This window comes from Elaeis guineensis, chromosome 5 (genome assembly GCF_000442705.2).
Source record: "Elaeis guineensis isolate ETL-2024a chromosome 5, EG11, whole genome shotgun sequence".
NCBI classification, from domain to species: domain Eukaryota; kingdom Viridiplantae; phylum Streptophyta; class Magnoliopsida; order Arecales; family Arecaceae; genus Elaeis; species Elaeis guineensis.
In genome coordinates, this window is record NC_025997.2 from 120,320,970 (window position 1) to 120,340,110 (window position 19,141).

A 19,141-nucleotide genomic window follows, 5' to 3' on the forward strand; every position below is an offset into this window, starting at 1 on the left:
TTTTTTTTTTCCTCCTTAAAAGCTGTCTAGAAATGATTCATACGTCTTGGACTTGAAGCTGTCGACTGAATCTGGCTCATAGATGAAGTACATTCTTGGAGAGGCTGCCTGCTGTCATTTATAATTTCACGCTTTTGTCTTTTGATCAGAAAAAAAAATTGTACGAAGGTCAGCAAGCTGCTATTGGAAGTCTTTTTTTTTTGTCATTTTCTGTAAAGATACACGAAATGTTGCTTGATAGTTCTTTTTTTTTTTTTTTTTTTCCTAGCAAGTTGTATATGGTCTCACTTCCAATATTTGGCTTTGTTTGCTGATTAAATCAAGGGTTATTTTTTTTTAAAAATTAAGTATATTTGAGGGATTTATTTATCATAGAGGTACTAGTCTTGGTATAGCCTGTGAACTTTGTGGAACATTGGCCATCTTCTCTCTTGAATTGCTAAGAAAGTAAGAAACCTGTGCTAGCAGGTGGTGCACACAAAGGGGAAATGAATTGACGGGGAGGGGGGATTTGAAGGGGCCACCAACAACATTGCGGTGTCATATCATAATTATTTTATTTTCTATCTAATTTTAATTTTATGTTCCAGCACCGATTATCTCTCTCTCTCTCTCTTTTATGGGGGTACTGGCACTCACGATTTCAATATTTTCCTATCCTCTCTCTAATAAATTACGTGCACCACGGGAGTTAGCACTGGCTTTTAGGATTCGTTTGATTAATAATTTTTTTTTTTCAAAAAATAATTTAAAAAATATTTTTTTAAAATATTTTTTTAAAAATATAATTTTGATATATTTGATTAATAATAAAAAATAATTTATTATAAAATAATTTATGTCTGAATAGATATCTATTTTTTTTAAAAAATTATGTAAAATATATATTATATCTTTAATAGGTATAAAATCATATATTTTTACTCATAAACTTTAGATTAATATAAATATAATATAAATATATTATAATATATAATAATTTATTATATTAATATAATAATATAATATAAATATTTTATATTATATTAATATAAATATTAAAATAATATTAAAATATAATAAATATTAATATTATATTTATATAAATATTAATATAATATTATATTATTATTCAATATTTTATTCTAACTATCTATTGATATTTTATTAAATTTTAATTATGAATCTTAAAAAAATATTTAAAAAAAATATTATTATTTTTTTTTATTAAAAAATATCAAAATCTATCTCTTCATAAATTTTTATTTTTTATAAAATATAAAAATAATTTTTAAAAACATTTTTTTTTTCATTATCCCTCTCCCTTAAAAATTCAATCAAATAATTTTTTTATTTTTTAAAAAATAACTCTTTTCTCCACCACTTTCTGCCAACCAAACGAATCCTCGGGGATGAGAACCGGTGGAGATGCGTCTCGTAGAACGAAAAATAAGAGAGTGTGTTTATCAGGAAGGCTGGGCCGCTCCTAGGCCGCGGTTGGCGCGCCGTGTAGGCTGCTCTCGTCTCCACGAGCGCCGTGATGCGCGCTCTGTCTCTCTCTCTGTGTGCGAGATTTGCATTTTGTTTCTGTTTCTTCGTTTCGATCCTTCAAACGGATTAAAGATAAGAATCTTTCAGAAGAAAACCAAGATTGATTGATTGTTTCCTGTGAATACTCCCTCTTCCATTGCTGATCCATGTGAGTGCTCCTATGCTCCCTTCGTTTTCCTTTCTTTTTTTTTTTGATTTTCCCCTGATTTATTTGATCATCTGGGTGTATTTTTGATATAAAAAAATTCAGTTTTTATAGCGATTTCATGATATGGAAGTAGTTTTCCGGAAATAATATAAGATTTTGTTTCGTCTTTTGTGCTGGGCTTAGGGCTGTTTGAAGATGGTTTTCACGATTCATCCATTCACAAAATGTTCATGGAAAAAAAATAGTTGAGGATCTTGCTGTTAGGCTTATAATGAATATTTTGAATGTGTTCATATTTGTAAAATTTATTTATTGCTTTTGTTAATGATGGTGGTTTTCGATGACAAATGTTTCTTTCATTGCAGTTGAACTTTGAAAGAGAAAAAAAATGATACAAAGAAGAAAATAAGATTTCTTGCACTTTCTGAAGTGAAAATGCTTGTCATTTTATCTCTTTGTTTGCTTATTCCCTCTCATATTTTACTCTGACTTGATTTAGGTCGGCATTCCAAACGTTTCTTAAATGAATAAAAAGTTTATTTCTGCTTCTAACTGTCATTATAGTATAGTATATTTTTCTACTAGGCCTTTTAGGTGAAATTGCTTTTAAGTCCAGCCATTATTATCGCATTTTATTTTCTCATAAACTTTTTTCCTTCTTTTTTTTTTTTTGGAGAGCTAATCTTGTTACTCTCTTTTCTTTAGTAGCTAATCTTGTTATTCTTTTTTTCTTTCCAGCACGTTACTAAAGAAGAAATTATAGAGAGAAAACGAGATATGGCATTGGGGGCAAAAGAAATAGTTCTGTATATCAGAAGAACTAGTCACATATTTATTCGTGATCATCCCTTTGCTATTGGCATGGTATTTTTTGTTCTTATACTTTACAAGTTGTTTCCTTCTCTATTTGTTTTTCTGGTCTCTTCCTCTCCTGTCATTGTCTGCACTGCCCTTCTTCTTGGAATCATTCTCGTTTATGGTGAACCAAATATCCCTGAAGTTGAAGAGGAAGATAGAAAGACTCGGAGGTTGAGTCCTCTTAGAGTTGGAGCCGTAGTCAGTGTGGAAGGTAGAAGAGAAACTGAGGAGATGGCAGTAAGAGAGGATGTGTTGGGTGATGGAAGGGCTAGCCGCGGCTGCAAGGCAGCGGTGCAGGGATATGGCAGGGATGTCAGTTCCATGGCTGCAAGCTCTTTGGTCGATGAAGACAAGAAAGAGAATTGTGGTAAGAAGGTTAGTGAAGATGAGAAAAGTCGAGGTGATGGAATTACTAAGAAGAAAAAATCTTCTTCAGAAAAACTAGCTGTAGGTGGAGCCAGAGCAGGTAAGGATATTGAGGGTGCAATCATCTCAAATCAAAAAAAAGCTCGGGATCTTAAGAAGGGAGCTGGTAGGCCTAATTCAGACGATGGCCTCGATCCATCTTTGTGTTCATCCCAGCATCATGTTGATCACCATGATGCTTCTTCGGGTTCTGAACCTGACCAAGCAGAGAGTTCATCTCCTGATGCCGCTTCTGTGTCTGAGATCATGCCAATGCTTGATGAGCTTCACCCACTTTTAGACTCTGAATCTCCTCAGCCTGCTCTTGTATCCAAAGACAACTCAGATGATGCTTCTGTAGAGTCCTCGGATGATGGTAGTGCAGAGGAAGAGGCTGAAAACCAGGAGGATGAAGATGATGAAGGGCAGGAGGAGAAAGATGATGAAACCAAACCTGTGGTAACGTGGACAGCAGATGATCAGAAGAACCTCGTGGAACTCAAAAACTCCGAACTAGAAAGGAATAGGAGGCTGGAAAATGTAATTGCAAAGCAAAGAGCGAGAAAGTTAATGGAGAAAAATTTAATAGATTTGGATAGTAATGACTCGTTGCCAAGCATAGAGGAGCTGTCACGCTTTCAGGTTCAGATTCCACCTGTTTTTCCACCAAGACGGAACCCCTTTGATCTTCCTTATGGTGCAGATGAAATTCCCGGTTCAGCTCCTTCTAGATTACTGCCTAGACGAAACCCTTTCGATCTTCCTTTTGAACAACCAGATGAAACTGGTAGCTCCATGGCAGAGAATTTGAGCCATCAAGAAGTTCTGACAAATCCGCAGCGAGATATTTTGTTTAGAAGGCATGAGAGCTTCACTTCAGGAGCATTATTTATCGAGGATATTACACAAGAGAGGCGCATCTCTCGGTTCAAGCCCTATTTTGTTGCAGGGAGGGCTGATGCAGAGGAGGCAGGATTTGCTGATGGTCGGAGAGAATCAAGTGAGAAGAGTGACTCGAAGGTGAGTTCTCCAAAATCTCTAGCAGCATCTTCGGTTACCGAGCAGGAATCTCATAAAGATCGACCAGAACAAGAATTGCATCAAGAGAGTGATTCTCCTGCTTACCATGATGCTGAACCTAGTGAGCAAGAAAGTCAATCCTCTGATGAAGCAGATTCAGTGGATATCGAACAAGTACAGAGTGGGATTAATCCAAGTGATGATCACAGCATGGTCATGGAAGACACTTGTCAAGCCGCTGAAGCTTCTAGAGAAGTTGGAGAGGAAACCAATGAAGAATTGGAACAAAATGCCATTATTTCATATTCTGGGAAAGCTGTAGTAATTGATGAGAAGTATGAGTCAGGCTTCTCCACTTCATCAGAAGGGAATGAGAAGAGTACTGAAGCGAGCATTCAGGACATTCAGGAACAAGCAGCTAGTCTGGAGCAAACACTTACTGCAGATTCTGATATTCATGATAGGGAAGTAGAGCAAGTGGATGATAGTCAGGTTGTAGAACCTGTTTATGATTCTAGTCCATCAGCAGTTGAAAAAACCCAATCTCATGTTTCAGCGCTTGATGCAGCTCTACTCGGTGCTGGTAAGGGCAAGCTTAATTCCACTTCTGAACCACCAACAACTGTAAACCCCCTTTAGTATTGTCTTCTTCATCCAAACTTTGTATTACGCAGGACAAGAAGGTTTCAATTTCCACAACTCTTCAATATCCGACATGCAAGCAGATGTTTCATTAGTGGGTTCACCCCCAAGGACATCTCAGACGAATAATTCCTTAGGAGAAAGAACAAGAGAAGAGTTGGCATCTGCTGGTGAAATGTTTTGGGTTGCATCGAGTTTAGCTTCTGTTGAGGAGAATGAATCAAGATCAAGGGAGATATCTGAGATCAGGGAGCGTGATGTTATTGGAGATGAATTATCTGGAGTTCATGATGATTTGTTTCATCCAATTGTGCCAATGTTGCCAAAGGCATCAAGTGAGCGGCAGTTACGTCGCTCAAGTTTGTCTTCACGCCGCTCAAGTTTGTCTTCACGTCGCTCAAGTTTATCTTCGGTGGAGAGTGAATCAAGTGAAGGTATTCTAAATTAATTCAGAACTGCTATATTTAATTCATGTCTTGTTAGATGTCCATGCAAAGAGTTGTTTATAAAATTTATATAAGGCCTATTCATCTACTTGTTTTCACATTATAAACTAAAGCTTGATCCTTCAGTTTGTTGGAAATGAGAGATCTTCCTTCATATCTTTGTGTGCTCATTTATAGTCCAAAATTCTGGTATATGTTATCTGTTGATCAGCAGCTTGTCATTTGATCCCCTCAATCTCATTATAATTCGACAAGTAGTGCTGTACTTGAGCACAAAAGAATAGGGTCTGTGCTATGGGCCCTGTAGGTTCCCCCATGTTTCACTCCATGCATCATATGTAGATGGTGAAGTAGCTAAACATACCTGAAGAACAAGACCTGACTGCGATGCCACCCCCTCTTCCACCAGATCCCAGACCTCCTCACCTCCTCTGCCTACGCCGTCTTCCACGCCTCCCGCAAGCTACCCAGCATTGTCGAAGCATATTCAGCCCCAAGCATCATCGAAGCTCTTGTGGCCCTTGTGGTGTCCATCACTTGGTTGAGCTCAACCACGCCTTCCTCTCCTACCCTGCTGGCATCTACCTGGTCCACTTTCACCACCTCCTTGCCTCTGGGATGGTAGGTGCCATGACCTCCACTAGTGCGCTCCACCGTCATATCAGCAATCAGATCAACCTTCATGGCATTGCCACCAATGGAATGGTCACTACAGGATACTCAGTGCTGCCTCTGGGATGGGGGATGAAGAGGCTCTGCTGGAAAGGTAGTGCTAGTGTTAGCATTTCCATTGCATGGTGAAAGAAGCATTAGCATTATCTCCTTCTCATGTTCTGTTAGCCAGGTGAGCATGTATCAATGTTAGAGCTAATTCCAAGTGAGCCTAGAAATTCTAGGGGTGCAAACTTGATCCATGGACATTTTTTTTGACTTGTTCTGTTGAAACCATTCTCCCTATTCTTTTCAATTACGTTGACTACAATAACTATTATCCTATTCACAGAAAGTCGAATTGAAGGTTCATTTGGCAAATCGTGGCTGTTTTTTCTATTATAACGGAAACAACCATTTCCAGTAGGACCTGATATTCAGAAATTATCTGCTCATCGAAACCTTAATTGAGAAATAATCCCACAATATAAACGTCTATCTTTCTAAAATTATCTGTATGAAATAAAAAAAGGATCAGGAATCAATCTCCTTGTTAGGTGAGCTGTTGAGTCCGTTGTTTTTTCACCTTTCTTTTAATTATTGAGCCAGGGCTCATTTCTTGATTAACCGAAGTGAATATTTTATAATGATCATTGCATAGTAGGATGCATGTGACCATCGTGTTTACACGAATTTGATTATTTATTTCCTATTTAGAAAAAGATTGTCTCTCTACCTTTCGTTTTTGCAATATATCTTTAGTTTGTGATCTCATTTTCCAACTTGTCCTTTAATATAATTTCTACTTCATAAACCATCTTGAAATATCTCCACTAGATCAGTTTTTTATTTAATGCAGCAACTTGGATGCCCAGTGCTTCATCCAGACATTCTCATTTCTAAGTGTGGCTCCTGATTTTTTTTTCCTCGACCATGTTATGAAATTTCAGACCATCGAGAATTTTCAATGTTAGCCTTTGCAGATACAGAATATGGTTGATACAGCCACAATTTTTTTTGTGTCCTCTCATTGGCCCAATAGACCTGCAGATTGTTCCCTTTGCATCCCTAGTTATATCATGTAGTGACCATTTTCATCAATCATTTGAACATATTGTTTCACTCTTTCTTTTTCTCATGTCTAAACAGAACTTGGAAATGCTCAGACATACATCTAACCAACCTGTACACTAATTGGCTTGATGAGGAAACTGAGAGACCTCCAGCAGTTCGAGCTTTCTATGAGAGTGATGAGATCATCACCCATAACGATTGTCCTGACAATTAGAGCTAAACAAGCTGAGCCAGGCCAAGAACTGAGCTGTTCAATCTCAGCTTATTACATGAAAGGGATAATTGAGCTCTAGTTATGCTTGATAGCAGCTGTTCAAGTTTTGGCTCTTTTGTCGAAAGACCTAGCTTGAGCGATCTTGTTAGCAAGCTGCGGCTGAGATTTTATTCATTTTTTTGCACAGACAAGGTGTTCAGGCTTAGCTTGTTTATGAGCCGAGTTTTCAGTTATGCTTGAACTTTCCTCATCGATGAGCTCGATTGAGCCGAGCTCAAGCTGTTGATCAACTTCACTCATTGGGCACTCTAGAGGTTTAGCAAAATGACAGGAACATGGTCAAGTATATTTTCCAAAGTTTGATCACTGATGAGGTCCTTGTTCCATATGATGTTGCTTGAGATAATGTGATCAGAACCATCGAAAGTTTGCTCCCCTAACAAAGGCTCAAAACCTGCTAAATTGGAGCATCTAACCTCACTTTCAGATCAGATTGGCCATATTGTTCTGTGCTCCATTTAGAAAATGGCCTGTCAAAATAAGGGAGTTCCAATGTGGTCCCATGAACTTCTCAAAGGATACTGATATCATTCCAGAATCCTCTCTGAAAGTCTAACCCAAGAATGAACCTCACCATCCACATTCCAAAGATATGAATTGATGAATTTAATGAATGAGAAATGAAACAATACTACTGTATAACCAAGTTAACTTTCTTGTAAGGCTCTAACAGCTCCTTTGTGGACCATAAGCCTGATGAGAGCTAACAGAGCTTGACCCATTTATGGTGCTCTCAGTCCATTCAGAATCATTCGAGATTTATTACTTAACTGACCTATGCTGTCCTGAATCCTTTTGCAGAGATCGCTGTCTCATTAGTAAGATAGGAACTGCCATGATTGTTCTGGTCTAAAGATTCTAATCTCCCACATTGGAGCCTTGGAATGGGCCCATGGTGTGAGCTAGACAACAACAGCTACAATAATGCAACACAAAATAAATAAAGAAGCCTATGATAGGGACCAACTTGGGGATATTTTGCTTTTAAACTAGTGATGACAACTAGATACCTCCTCCTTTGTAGTTCATGAAAGCACATCTTTCTGATTATGCTAAATTGAGCCTCTAAGCCAGGGAGAAAAAACGTCCAGGAGTCGTATAGTTTCAGATGAATCTTACTCTGTGAGATTAAAAGAAGCAAATGAAACTCAGGACAACAGGTGTAAGAACTGCAAGTGGTTGCAACTTTTCGACCAACATAAGAACTACGAATGATGCTTAAATCCCTTAATGTTATTTTGTTTCAACTTAAATTGGAATAAAGTTATATGAATTTAAAAAGTAGCTAGTCTGTTCTTTCCTAAACGAAAAAAAAAAGGCTCGTTTGAATATAGGAACTCTAGGTTTATTAGAAAATCATCTTTTGGCTTGCATTTTAATGAAAGAATTCTGCAGTCAAACAATACATGCTCATATGATTAATAACAAGGCTTAGCCCAAATCGCTCAAACAGTAAACTATGTTAGAAAACTCTTTGAATTATTGGTAGTAATTGAAAGTCATTCATAGCTTTTCATTGGTTGAATGATTCATGAATTATGTTCAAATAATCCAACTTCCAATGGAAATAGTGCTATCTCCAATAATTGTCTAAATTATTTATAAACCATTCATTGACATTATTGATGCTAGTCCTAAGAATACTATTCAAGAGAATATGATAATTAATCAGTGATTTGATCACTCATTTAGAAAATAAGCTGAAGTTATAAATTGAATTCTGATGCAATTGTGCAGTTCAACATATTAGAAAATGAACATATTTCAAAAATACATATCGCAGACATGCATAACAAATAGCTTTGCTTGTGTATTTGATTAGTGGGAATGATGTCTACGGTAACATGAATTGTTGCCATAACTTCGAATCTTGATGATTATATTATTTAAGAAACATTCGAGAATTAATGTTTTTTTTGTTGTTGTTACTTCTCATACATGTGCTTATGATTTTGTTCATACACTTAATCCTAATGGATCAGGGGAAGAATAAGCTTGCCATCTACCCAATTTGCATATTAAACTTCAAATAAGCCCTAAAAATCATTTCAAAAAAATGCTAGAGAGACCGTCCAGGAATAGAGGTCAGACAATTTTCTAAAAAAAAAAGAACTGTATGATACTAAGAGTTCTTATATTTGGCATAAACAATTAAGTGGCTTTCTCCTTAGTTATATAAAGTTAGATGGTACAGCTGCAGATCTTTTAGTCATGTTAGCCTGGGGCCTGGGGCCTGGGGGACCTTGATTTCATTTTGGCTGGCTGGATTAGGTGAAATTAAAGGCATCTGTTGGGTACTTTCTTTTTCCAAAGTGTAACAAGATGATGATGCAAAAAGTTGACTGGAGAGAATATGTTATCCAATTTCTATGTACTGAAAAAGCTTCAGATTCTCTTCTTCCATTTCTTTTCCTTTGGAATACTCTAGCAGTGAAGGTTGGGGGTGGCAACAAGAGAGAAAAGTGATTAAAAGTCACTATACTCTTATCTGAATTTGTCATGGCAAAGACCAGACACAGTCAAATGCAAAAATGCATGGCCTAGCTTTGTCCAAACATCTTCCATGTCTTTAGCATCAAATCTCAGCAGCCGACCACTACAGTTGTGGACCAAGATAACCAGCAATACAATACGTACCGACCGTCGTATATGATGATTAGGTCAAGAAAACTTATACTTCTTTTTCCAATTTTTTTCAAAAAAAATAGAAAAAGAAAAAGAAAAAGAAAACCTGCACCATACTCAATAAATGGAGCAAATGAGATTGTAGTGTTTCCATGTCTTGGGTTGAGTATCTGCATCATACTCAATAAATGAAGCTCATGAGATTGTTGAAGGTGATTGTACCAAGGATTCCAGGATTTAGGTCTTTGGTGTTTTGGATTTTGAGGGGCTACTTCTAGTCATGTACTTGGGTTCTCTGGGGGAAAAAACAAAAATGAAAAGAAAACTAGTCAAATTATCATATCCATGTTTGGTTGGAGGCATGTTCATCATATGGGTTTGTTTGAATATTGTTTGGTCGAACATTTTACTTGTAATCGCCAGCACGACCGTGAGGAGTAATTTAATCTTTTTAAACAACCATGGATTGCCTACCTTATCCCATTTGTTTAATTAAGTTGATATGAACACTAAAGTTGGGCATTGGTTCCATTCTAAGGTCAGGTTTTCTTGAAAGGACAGCATGTCAAATCCTTTCATTAATTATATCCAAATCTTGTTTGGTACTTGATTGATCCCATGGACCACATTTAAGACAATCTCACCTTTATATTTTGCACTTTATTAATGCTACCATAACAATCCTAATCTTTCTTAGGAACATTAGGGTGTCTTTTTTTTTTTCCCCCCTCTAAAGAAAATATCATCTATGCTGTATGCGTTTTATGTTGATAAGCCCAACTTCCAACATATAATTAAGTTGTTGTTATTTTCTCAAACTAAACCTACAAAATGGTTAATAACAAGCATCTCTTGGGGTCCAGGAACGGATATAGGTCTCATGCTCCACAACAATCGCTATTTTTCATGCAACTAGGTGAGCTATAAAGAATGAATTCCTTTTCCTTGTGTTCTTTACAATCGAAGAAAGAGAGATTTTGTTCTAACCAACTTGGATCTAGAAATATCAAACTTGGATTTAGAAAAAAGAGAAAAATTTTTGTTCTAGCCAACTTCTATCTACCCCAGAACCGATAAAGCTTTTCTAAAAGTAAAAGGTTTGTTTGCACCTCAAGCAAAATCAAAGGCATACCTGCTTTGCATCCTAATATTTTTCATTTACCTTCTGATTTTAAATACTTTAGCAGTTTTCTTTTTGAAAAATAGTATTTCAACAAAAACTGTGCATGTGAAAAGATATAATCATTTAAATTTGTGCATATAAATGATTGAAATTAATTATGTAGTTCTCCAACCCCTCTATTGTGTCATGTCAATTAAGCCAAATTTAAAAAAAAAAAAACCACCAATGTTTTCGTCAAGCAATCTATGGTTACAGAACTTATTATTAGTGTACAAATGACAAGTATATAAACAACTAAACAAGCTACTTCTCTCCGAATAGAATTTTTAGTGAGAAAAAGACACAATGAGTGCATCTATCAAAAATGGGAGACCATTTATCACAGCCTGTCAAAGCCCGGGGATTTGTACAAATCCCACGAACCGAGGAAGGGATCAGTGTTCAAAAAAAAAAAAAGCTCTCTTTTGACACAGCTTGGATACCGTCAGCCTCCCACAGAAGGCCCCATTCCCTTTTAACTTTCCTCTTCTTTCGTTTAGATTTTCTTCTCTCTCTCTTCCTTTCCTTTCGGTTCCCTGGACCTTTGCTTCGCCGTCCAAAACTCCAAAGCCGCACCTCATTCGCCGACGAAAGGCACCATAAATTAGAGCGTAGAAGAGCGAGATTTGGACTGTTCGCAGTGCGTAATCTCTCTTCCTTCTCTGATCCATTGTAAGCATCCCTTATAACTTGTCTTATCTTACTATAGTTCAAACAACCACCTCTTTTGTTTTTTTTCGTGTTCAGTTTCCGATTCTGTTGGGATTTTGGGAGTGAAATCTTTCGTTCCTTAATTTGATGGGGTGGTGCGGACTCTTGTAACCGAAAAGATCCGATTTTGATCGCTTTTCCGGGTGACTTTGATTCATTTTACTAAGAAAAACTGTTGCAGTGCTTTTCTCCACTTGCTTTTTGGTGGATTTGTGGTGAATTCACGTTCTGTTGATCATCTGGAGGTGTTTTTCCATTCAATAAGTTTTTTGAGGTTAGCTTTGTGTATTTTTACTTGGATCATCCTTTCCTTGTTGTCTCTTCAGAAATTGTAATCGGTTTCTATCACTGAGATTGTATTGTTTTCCTTTCCTGATTGATCTGGTATTGCATCTTTTCCCAATGAATCCATTTCAATAAGTACTCAAATGCAACTTCCTACTTGATATCTGATCAAGAGGAGAAGGAATATGGGAGCATATAAAATGACATATTTGCTTATCAGTTTATCTCGTTTCTTAAGCTTTCTTATTTATTGTTTTTTTCTTTTTTTTTTTCCTTTTTTTTGATGGGTTTCTAAAGCGTTTTGTGCTGGCTACTAAGTGCTTTTTTTCTTTTTCTTTTTTTTTTCTAGAAAAGAAATGGAAAAAACCCTGTTTGACATTGTGCTTTTGAGCATCTAGACAGTTCATAGCCCATGGATTTCGTTAGTTGTAATATAATATTAACGGAGATGATTAAGGTTAAATCTGGTTTCTTGAGTCTTTTGCCCATTGTCATGGGGAAAAATGCTTGTTGTTTTTCAGAATTGTGCTGCTTCATTATACATACTTTAATCTGATTTAATATTGGATATAGATATGTGTGTGTGTGTGTGTGTGTGTGTGTGTATTTATTTATTTAATAAGTTGGTTTCTTTATCTGATAAATTAAAATCCAGCATAGTTTATCTTTATTCTAAAAAACCCAGATCCTGGAAAAAGATATTGGCCGTAAGTTTCTAGGGTGAAACTACTTGTCTTTCTACCTCTTTCTTTGATCTTCTACTAAAATATGTGATTCTGACTGGTTACATCAGACTGGGATTTTAAAATTTGTTTCAGAAATGGAACTATGTTTCCTTGATGTTATTTTCATTTCTTTTGGAAGTTAAAGTTAACAGAACTCTGGGTTTTGCTTGCTTTTGCTTGAGCTAGAATTCTTGCATATCCTCTTCCATGTATTTGATTTTGTCAAATTTCTTCTGGAGAGCTAACATCATTCTCCTTTTTTGTTGCCACCAGTTTTTAGAGGAAAGAAGAACAAGAAGATATGGCAATTGAGGGAAAGGAAGTTATATTACATATCAAAAAAGTCCTGATTTATTCCATCAGAACTAGCTATAGATCTGCTCATGATCATCCATTTATTTTCAGTGTGGTGTGTTTCATGCTTCTACTGTACAGATCTTTTCCTTCTCTATTTGCTTTTCTGGTGTCGTCCTCTCCTGTCCTTATCTGCACTGCTCTTCTGCTTGGAACCCTTCTGAGTTATGGTGAACCAGATATCCCTGAAATTGAAGAAGAGGATAAGATTACTCAAGAAATTTCTTCTCTTAAAGTTGGTTCTGCTTCCAGTGATCTTCTTGTCAGGAAAAATGAAAGCTGCATAGTTGAGAGCCATGTAGAAAATCAAAGAGAGATAGAGGAAATGGCAGTCGAAGAGGCAGTTTTGGGTGAAAGAGTGACCAGTGCTCATGGTAAGGTAGAGGAGGATATCCTTTTGGCAACAACACATGATGAGGGAGATGAGAAGCATGACATTTTGGGTGCAAGCTCTTCAGCTAAGGAAGACAAGAAAGAGATTCCTGGTGAGGAGATAATTACTGAAGAAAGAGAGCTTAGTGAGCAGGAAATAACCAAGGATAAAGAATTTTCTGTACAAAATCTAGGTGGAGATGTACTTAAAGTGGGCCAAGATGTTGATGGTTTCACTGCAACAGATCAAAAAGATATCGAGGACCTTAACCTGGACAGTCACAAGCCAGCGTTGGACAATTACTTTGATTCTTCTCTGGGTGCACCTTGGCGACATATTGATAATCATGATAATCATGATTCATCTTTAGATTCTGAATCTGATAGGGCAGAAAGTTCTTCTCCTGATGCTTCTATGGCCGACATCCTTCCAATGCTTGATGAGCTTCACCCGCTTTTAGACTCTGAAACTCCTTGGCCTGCTCTTTTATCTAAAGGCAGCAAGGATGGTGCTTCGCAAGGGTCATCTCATGATCATGAATCAGATGATGATAGTGTGGAGGAAGAAGCTGAAAACCAGGAGGAGGAGGAGGAAGAAGAAGCACGGGAAAAGAAAGATGGAGCAGAAGCTGCAGTGACATGGACAGCAGATGATCAGAAGAATGTCATGGATCTTGGGTCTTCTGAACTGGAAAGGAATCGGAGATTGGAGAGCCTAATTGCAAAAAGAAGAGCAAGGAAGAATATGAGGTTTGAAACAGAGAGAAATTTCATAGATTTGGATGGTAGCATCGGGGAACTATCACGCTTTCATGTTCAAATTCCATCCATTTCAGCACCAAGACAGAATCCTTTTGACATTCCCTATGATTCAGAGGAATCAATAGGTTTGCCACCAATTCCTGGTTCAGCCCCTTCTGTTCTGCTACCCAGAAGGAACCCGTTTGATTTCCCTTATGATCCAGTGGATGGAAGTAGCAGCCGTGCAGTGGAAACTCGGAGAAATCGTGACTTTGGATCAGATCCACAATATAATATGTTTTTTAGGAGGAATGAGACCTTCAACTTGTTAGATTCTGAACTTAAACAGTACAAACATGAGTCTGTGTTGGAACCCTATTTTGTTGCAGAGAGGATCTCGGAGGAGACAAGTTCTGCTGCCTTTCAAAGACAATTCAGTGACAAGAGTGATTCGAAGGTGAGTTCTGTTCCAGAATCTGACACAGTTTCTTCAGTCACAGATCAAGAATTTCATAAAGAGCTTGTTGAACAAGAACTGCATCAGAAGGGTGAGTTGCCAACACCTTCTGAACATGATGCTGAACCTGCTGAACGAGAAAGTCAGTCCTCTAAGGAAATTGAATCATTGGATGTCGCACAAGAGAAGACTGAGATCAATATCACTAATAATCATGGAATTGAAATAGATGCCAAGATTGTTGTTGATGAAACTCCTCAAGCTGCCAAAACTTTTGGAGCAGTGGAAGAGGAAATCAGAGATGATGTAGATTTAAGTCCAACAATTTCAGCTGCTGAGAAATTAGAAATGATCGAAGAGAAGTATAAAGAGTCAAGCCCCTCCTCACCAGAAGAGGATGAGAAGACTCCCAGATCAAACTTTCATGAACAATCAGCTAATCTGGAGCAGACTAGGGATGCCATTCTAGCAGTTGGGGATTCTGATTGTCTGAGCAGGGGGGAGAGATTTGATGACAGTTATGTTGCAGATCCTAGTTATGATTTAAGCCCATCAGCAAGCAAAAACTCTCTGTCTAACATTTCAGAGGCTTCATCAGACAGCAGTAAGGACACTCATCTCCGACCCTTTATCTAAGATGTGAAAATCCTTTTGTCAATGCTTTTTTTAATGAACCATTGTTTTTATGCAGGTAAAGGAGGTCCTGATGTCCGTTCTTCGAAACTTGAATTGCAAGACATGGGTTCTTCTCCAAGGCCTGTTGAGAGGGATGTTAATTCAGGAGTTGGAAGCACAGGAGAGTTATCCTCCAATGGAGGGCTTTGGGTGGCTTCATCAGGTTTAGCTTCTGATTATGAATTGAGATCAAGGGATGAAACTGAACCTAGAGAGCCAGATGTTATTGAAGGTGGATCACAACTAGTTCACAAAGACGCAAGGGATCAAATTGCACCTGTATTATCAGAGCCAGGAGCTACAGAGATCACGCATCAATCAAGTTTGTGCTCAACAGAGGCCGGGTTAAGAGAGGGTAGTGAAATTGATGTGGATGTGAGCCATCATACTGAAGGAAATAAGATGATTGATGCTGCAACATCTTCTTATTGGGATAGTTTACTGTTGTTTGAGCATTTGAATTCATCTGCATCTGAAAGGGCACAACCTACAGAGAAATCTGAAATTCAGCCATCCTCTGAAGTTGGTCAGATTAGTGTCTTGAACTTGCCTCCAATTCCTGAGGAGAAGTTAGATGACTATAAGCCAGAAGAAGATCATGAAAATTCAGTAAAGCCTGAGTCAGTTGTTGGCTTAACTGGATTGCAGATACTTGAAGAACCCAATTTTGTTTTATCTGAAATTGAACAAGAGCTGTCTCTACTTCAAATGAAGTCAACAGAGGAGATTATGGATGGGAATTACAGGCTTGCTCCTGAGCCAGAGGATGTGGATTCTAGAGTTGTTACTCCTACAGTTTATGATGCTAGTTTTACTGGATTACAGTTGCTTGAGCCAAGGGAAAGCATGGATTTTTTAAGTCTGTCAGAGGTGAAATCTGAGCTTAAGATTGAGTCCAATACTGTTTTGACTGATTCAGGAGACTATATTGTCGATGCTGCTAAAAGGGAGGGTGATGGCTATTCTCAGCAGAATATAAATGATTCAGATGAAGAATCTGACAAGGTCTATCCCGATGTCGTAAATGTCAGACAAATTGATGAAAACCTTCTGTCAGAATTGGATGTAGTTGGAGACTTCCATGTGGAAGAATTAAGGTCAGATCCATCGGGATTTGAGGTAGACCAATTAGATGATATTGCCACACATTCTTTAACTTCTGAAATTCCTGAAATCACTTCCCAGCTGCAAGTTTCTGAAGTGAGATCCGCTGGGTATGCTGATGCATCTCCGAGTCTACCCTCTGAAGCCAAGTTGAACTTCTCTGAAGAACTGCATTCGGTCATCGAACGGTCAAAAGCTATGGAATCAGGGGTTGAGCCTTTGTTTGAGCCATCATTTATAAACCCTGAGCAGACAGTTTACAATCCTAAGCTGCATGTTCTTGAAGCAAGCTCTGTTGAAGAAATTGATAGGGTTTTCAAGCAACTCCAGGAAGAAGCTGGGCCATCTTCTGCTTCAGAGCCAGTTGTTGGCAAGTCGAAAGCAGCAACATCAGAAGTCAATGCAAGTGAATTGGTTATCACTGAAAGAGATCCTGAGCTAACAAGAACTGATTCAGAGCTGCTAATTGTTGAAGCAAAATCTGTTGAAGATATCAGTTCAGCTTTCAAAAAACTGAGTGAAGAAAATCTGGATAAATCTATTATTCCCGAAGTAGGACAATCTCAAATGTTGTCCGAGGAGACACATTTTGGACCAATGGAGATTCATTCAGACTTGCAGCTTGTTGAAGCAAAGTCTTTCAAAGACATACATTTAGCTTTCAAGCAAGCATCTGATGGCATCTCTGAGAACCCTCCAGAGGTGACCAAACCCAGTGATGGGTCTACAGAAGTTGAGATAAGTGACAGACACCTGGAGCCTGATGTTCTTGAAGTGCATTCTGCTGAAGAGATTGAGTTGGCTTTCAAGGAAGCTGTCTCTAAGGAAACTGGCTCGACTGTGCAACAAAATGCTGGAAAATCAGATAGTGTTGAGAAGATGGATGATGATTCTAGCTCTAATGTTTCCACCTCGAAGAAGATGAAGAAGAAAAACAAGTCTGGCAAATCAGGTTCAAGTTCTAGCTCAAGTGATTCAGATTAATTTGAGGATAGCTACTAAAGGAAAGATTTTGGTTTTTTCAGTTTTTCTTGCATGTTTGTTTTGCTTGAGGTGCTGTGATATGCGTTTTACCTCTATGGTTTGCTTGAAATTTTAGGTAGATTTTGGTAAATGGTGTGGCAAGTTTTTGGGGTTTTCACCATTGAGATTATGATCTGATTGATTGCTTTGTGGATAGTATCTTGATCAGATTTTTTTTTTTGATATATATTTTTCCTTTTGACAGTTTGTTGTTAAAGTAGAAGTTTGATGATGATTGTTTCTTGTAAATCAAAACTTGCTGTTTGATGTTCTTGAAAAGCTGATGAGGTGATATTTGTGAATGATAAATATTTTAATGTACTTACTGTCTATCTCATTTGATGTTCTCAGTCTTGTTACTTACCCATTTTTTCTAACAAAGTAATAATCAAAATAACAATTGATCCCTTGATCTCTATAGATAAGGAGCACTTTGTCATATTCTAATTCCTACTTGTTTGAGAAGTTGGTGATTATAAGAAAATTCGAGATTCTGATCCACTAAAAATAAGGCACTTTCTCATGTGGTTTCCAGCCTATTGATTCTTTACGTTAGTTTGTTTAAGCCTTCCACCTGTGATGATTCATCTTAGGCTGGCAATGGCTGTTAGGAAACGGAAACATATGGGCCATGTCTTTAGCGTTTGTTGGTCTTTGAGAGCCCTGACACCCACCAACAAGCATTTGGTAGAAGAAGAAGAAGATGATGATGATGACAATGATGATGATCTGATGATCATGATCATGATATTATTGGTCATGGTGTTAAGAATTATTAGTTATCATGTTAAAGAACATTAGTTTGTTCAAGCCTTAGAATTGTAATAATTCATCCTAGACTGGCAATAGCTGTTAGGGGCCATCTCTTTAGGGATTGTTGATCTTTGAGAGCCCTGACACCTACCAACAAGCAATTTGGTAGATGATGATGATGATGATGATGATGATGATGATGATCTAATGATCATGATATTAGTCATGGTGTTAAAGGATATATTAGTTATCGTGTTAAAGAATACAGAATAAGATGATAGTGATGATTTTAACAGCTAGATGCAAATCATCATACGGGATAATTTCTTGGGCTCTGGGCTGTGCTGGGCCTTTGGCCCAGATGACATTGGTTCCTTAGGCAGTTGGGCCGAACTAAACCAAACAATTTGATGATCTGATCTAGCGGCGGCCCTTGATCGTGCATTGAGATCTGTGCAAATCCATGATCATGTGTATCATGCCTGCCCTCTTGGTTATGCATCAAGATGTTCATGTATCTCAATGTGTGATTGAGGGACAGCATTGCACCGGACCATCAAATGGTTTTATGTTACATGTATTAAACTACAAAGGATCCAATCAACGGTTTCAACCTAAGGATGACCACCTAATATGGTTTGGATGTGTCCTAGGAACCATCTATTTAAGGTTTAAGCTGGTACATATACTTCCAGGCAATCACCCGACTTGATTGAACTACACAAAAATCATAACTCACGACCAGGCAAATCAAAAATCTCAAACACACTCCACATATTTACGGAATTCTACAGAGAGGACGTTGGTACAATGACTAGGCTAAATCTATGTAATTTCTGAAAATGCCACTTTTGATGGTGCCAATTTACCAAAGCATGCAGTGAGTAACTTGGGATCAAATCCTTTACTAGGATTTAGAGAGTTATTGATGTGGAGGAAGGGCTAATGGAGCAACCTTCTTGTTGTGCCTGATCATCTCACCACATGTTGCTCCCTAAATGATCTCCCATAAAATTAGGATAGTAATGTATGTCAACAATGATGAGGGCATATCATCGAATCTTCCTCATCTCAAAAGTCACACCAATTAGATCACATTATTTCAA

General features: G+C 37.6%; 2 protein-coding genes across 4 annotated transcripts; both read left to right on the top strand.

Annotated features, from left to right (window-relative positions):
• Positions 1–1,391: 1,391 nt before the first annotated feature.
• LOC105046223 (uncharacterized) lies at positions 1,392–5,419 on the top strand. Its single transcript, XM_029264700.2, has 3 exons — positions 1,392–1,678; positions 2,417–4,544; positions 4,636–5,419. The coding sequence occupies exons 2-3, from the start codon at positions 2,456–2,458 to the stop codon at positions 5,049–5,051; spliced, it is 2,505 nt and encodes an 834-aa protein (XP_029120533.2). The 5' UTR covers positions 1,392–1,678; positions 2,417–2,455; the 3' UTR covers positions 5,052–5,419.
• Positions 4,900–17,603, top strand: LOC114914202 (uncharacterized). Of its 3 annotated transcripts, none has more exons than XM_073258320.1 (3): positions 4,900–5,037; positions 12,830–15,084; positions 15,172–17,603. In XM_073258320.1, exons 2-3 carry the CDS (start codon positions 12,858–12,860, stop codon positions 17,241–17,243), a joined length of 4,299 nt encoding a protein of 1,432 aa, XP_073114421.1. In that variant the 5' UTR covers positions 4,900–5,037; positions 12,830–12,857; the 3' UTR covers positions 17,244–17,603. The 3 variants fall into 3 exon arrangements, with proteins under 3 accessions (XP_073114421.1, XP_029120534.1, XP_029120535.1); XM_029264701.2 differs by lacking the exon at positions 4,900–5,037 and adding an exon at positions 11,258–11,507; XM_029264702.2 differs by lacking the exon at positions 4,900–5,037 and adding an exon at positions 11,258–11,475.
• The last annotated feature ends 1,538 nt before the right edge of the window (positions 17,604–19,141 follow it).

Bases quoted from the DNA above. Each gene is read 5' to 3' on its own strand.
- LOC105046223 (XM_029264700.2), top strand. From the start codon at position 2,456: ATGGCATTGGGGGCAAAAGAAATAGTTCTGTATATCAGAAGAACTAGT. The intron at 4,545-4,635 runs GTAAGGGCAAGC...TGTATTACGCAG, and splicing joins TGCAGCTCTACTCGGTGCTG to GACAAGAAGGTTTCAATTTC.
- LOC114914202 (XM_073258320.1), top strand. From the start codon at position 12,858: ATGGCAATTGAGGGAAAGGAAGTTATATTACATATCAAAAAAGTCCTG. The intron at 15,085-15,171 runs GTAAGGACACTC...GTTTTTATGCAG, and splicing joins AGAGGCTTCATCAGACAGCA to GTAAAGGAGGTCCTGATGTC.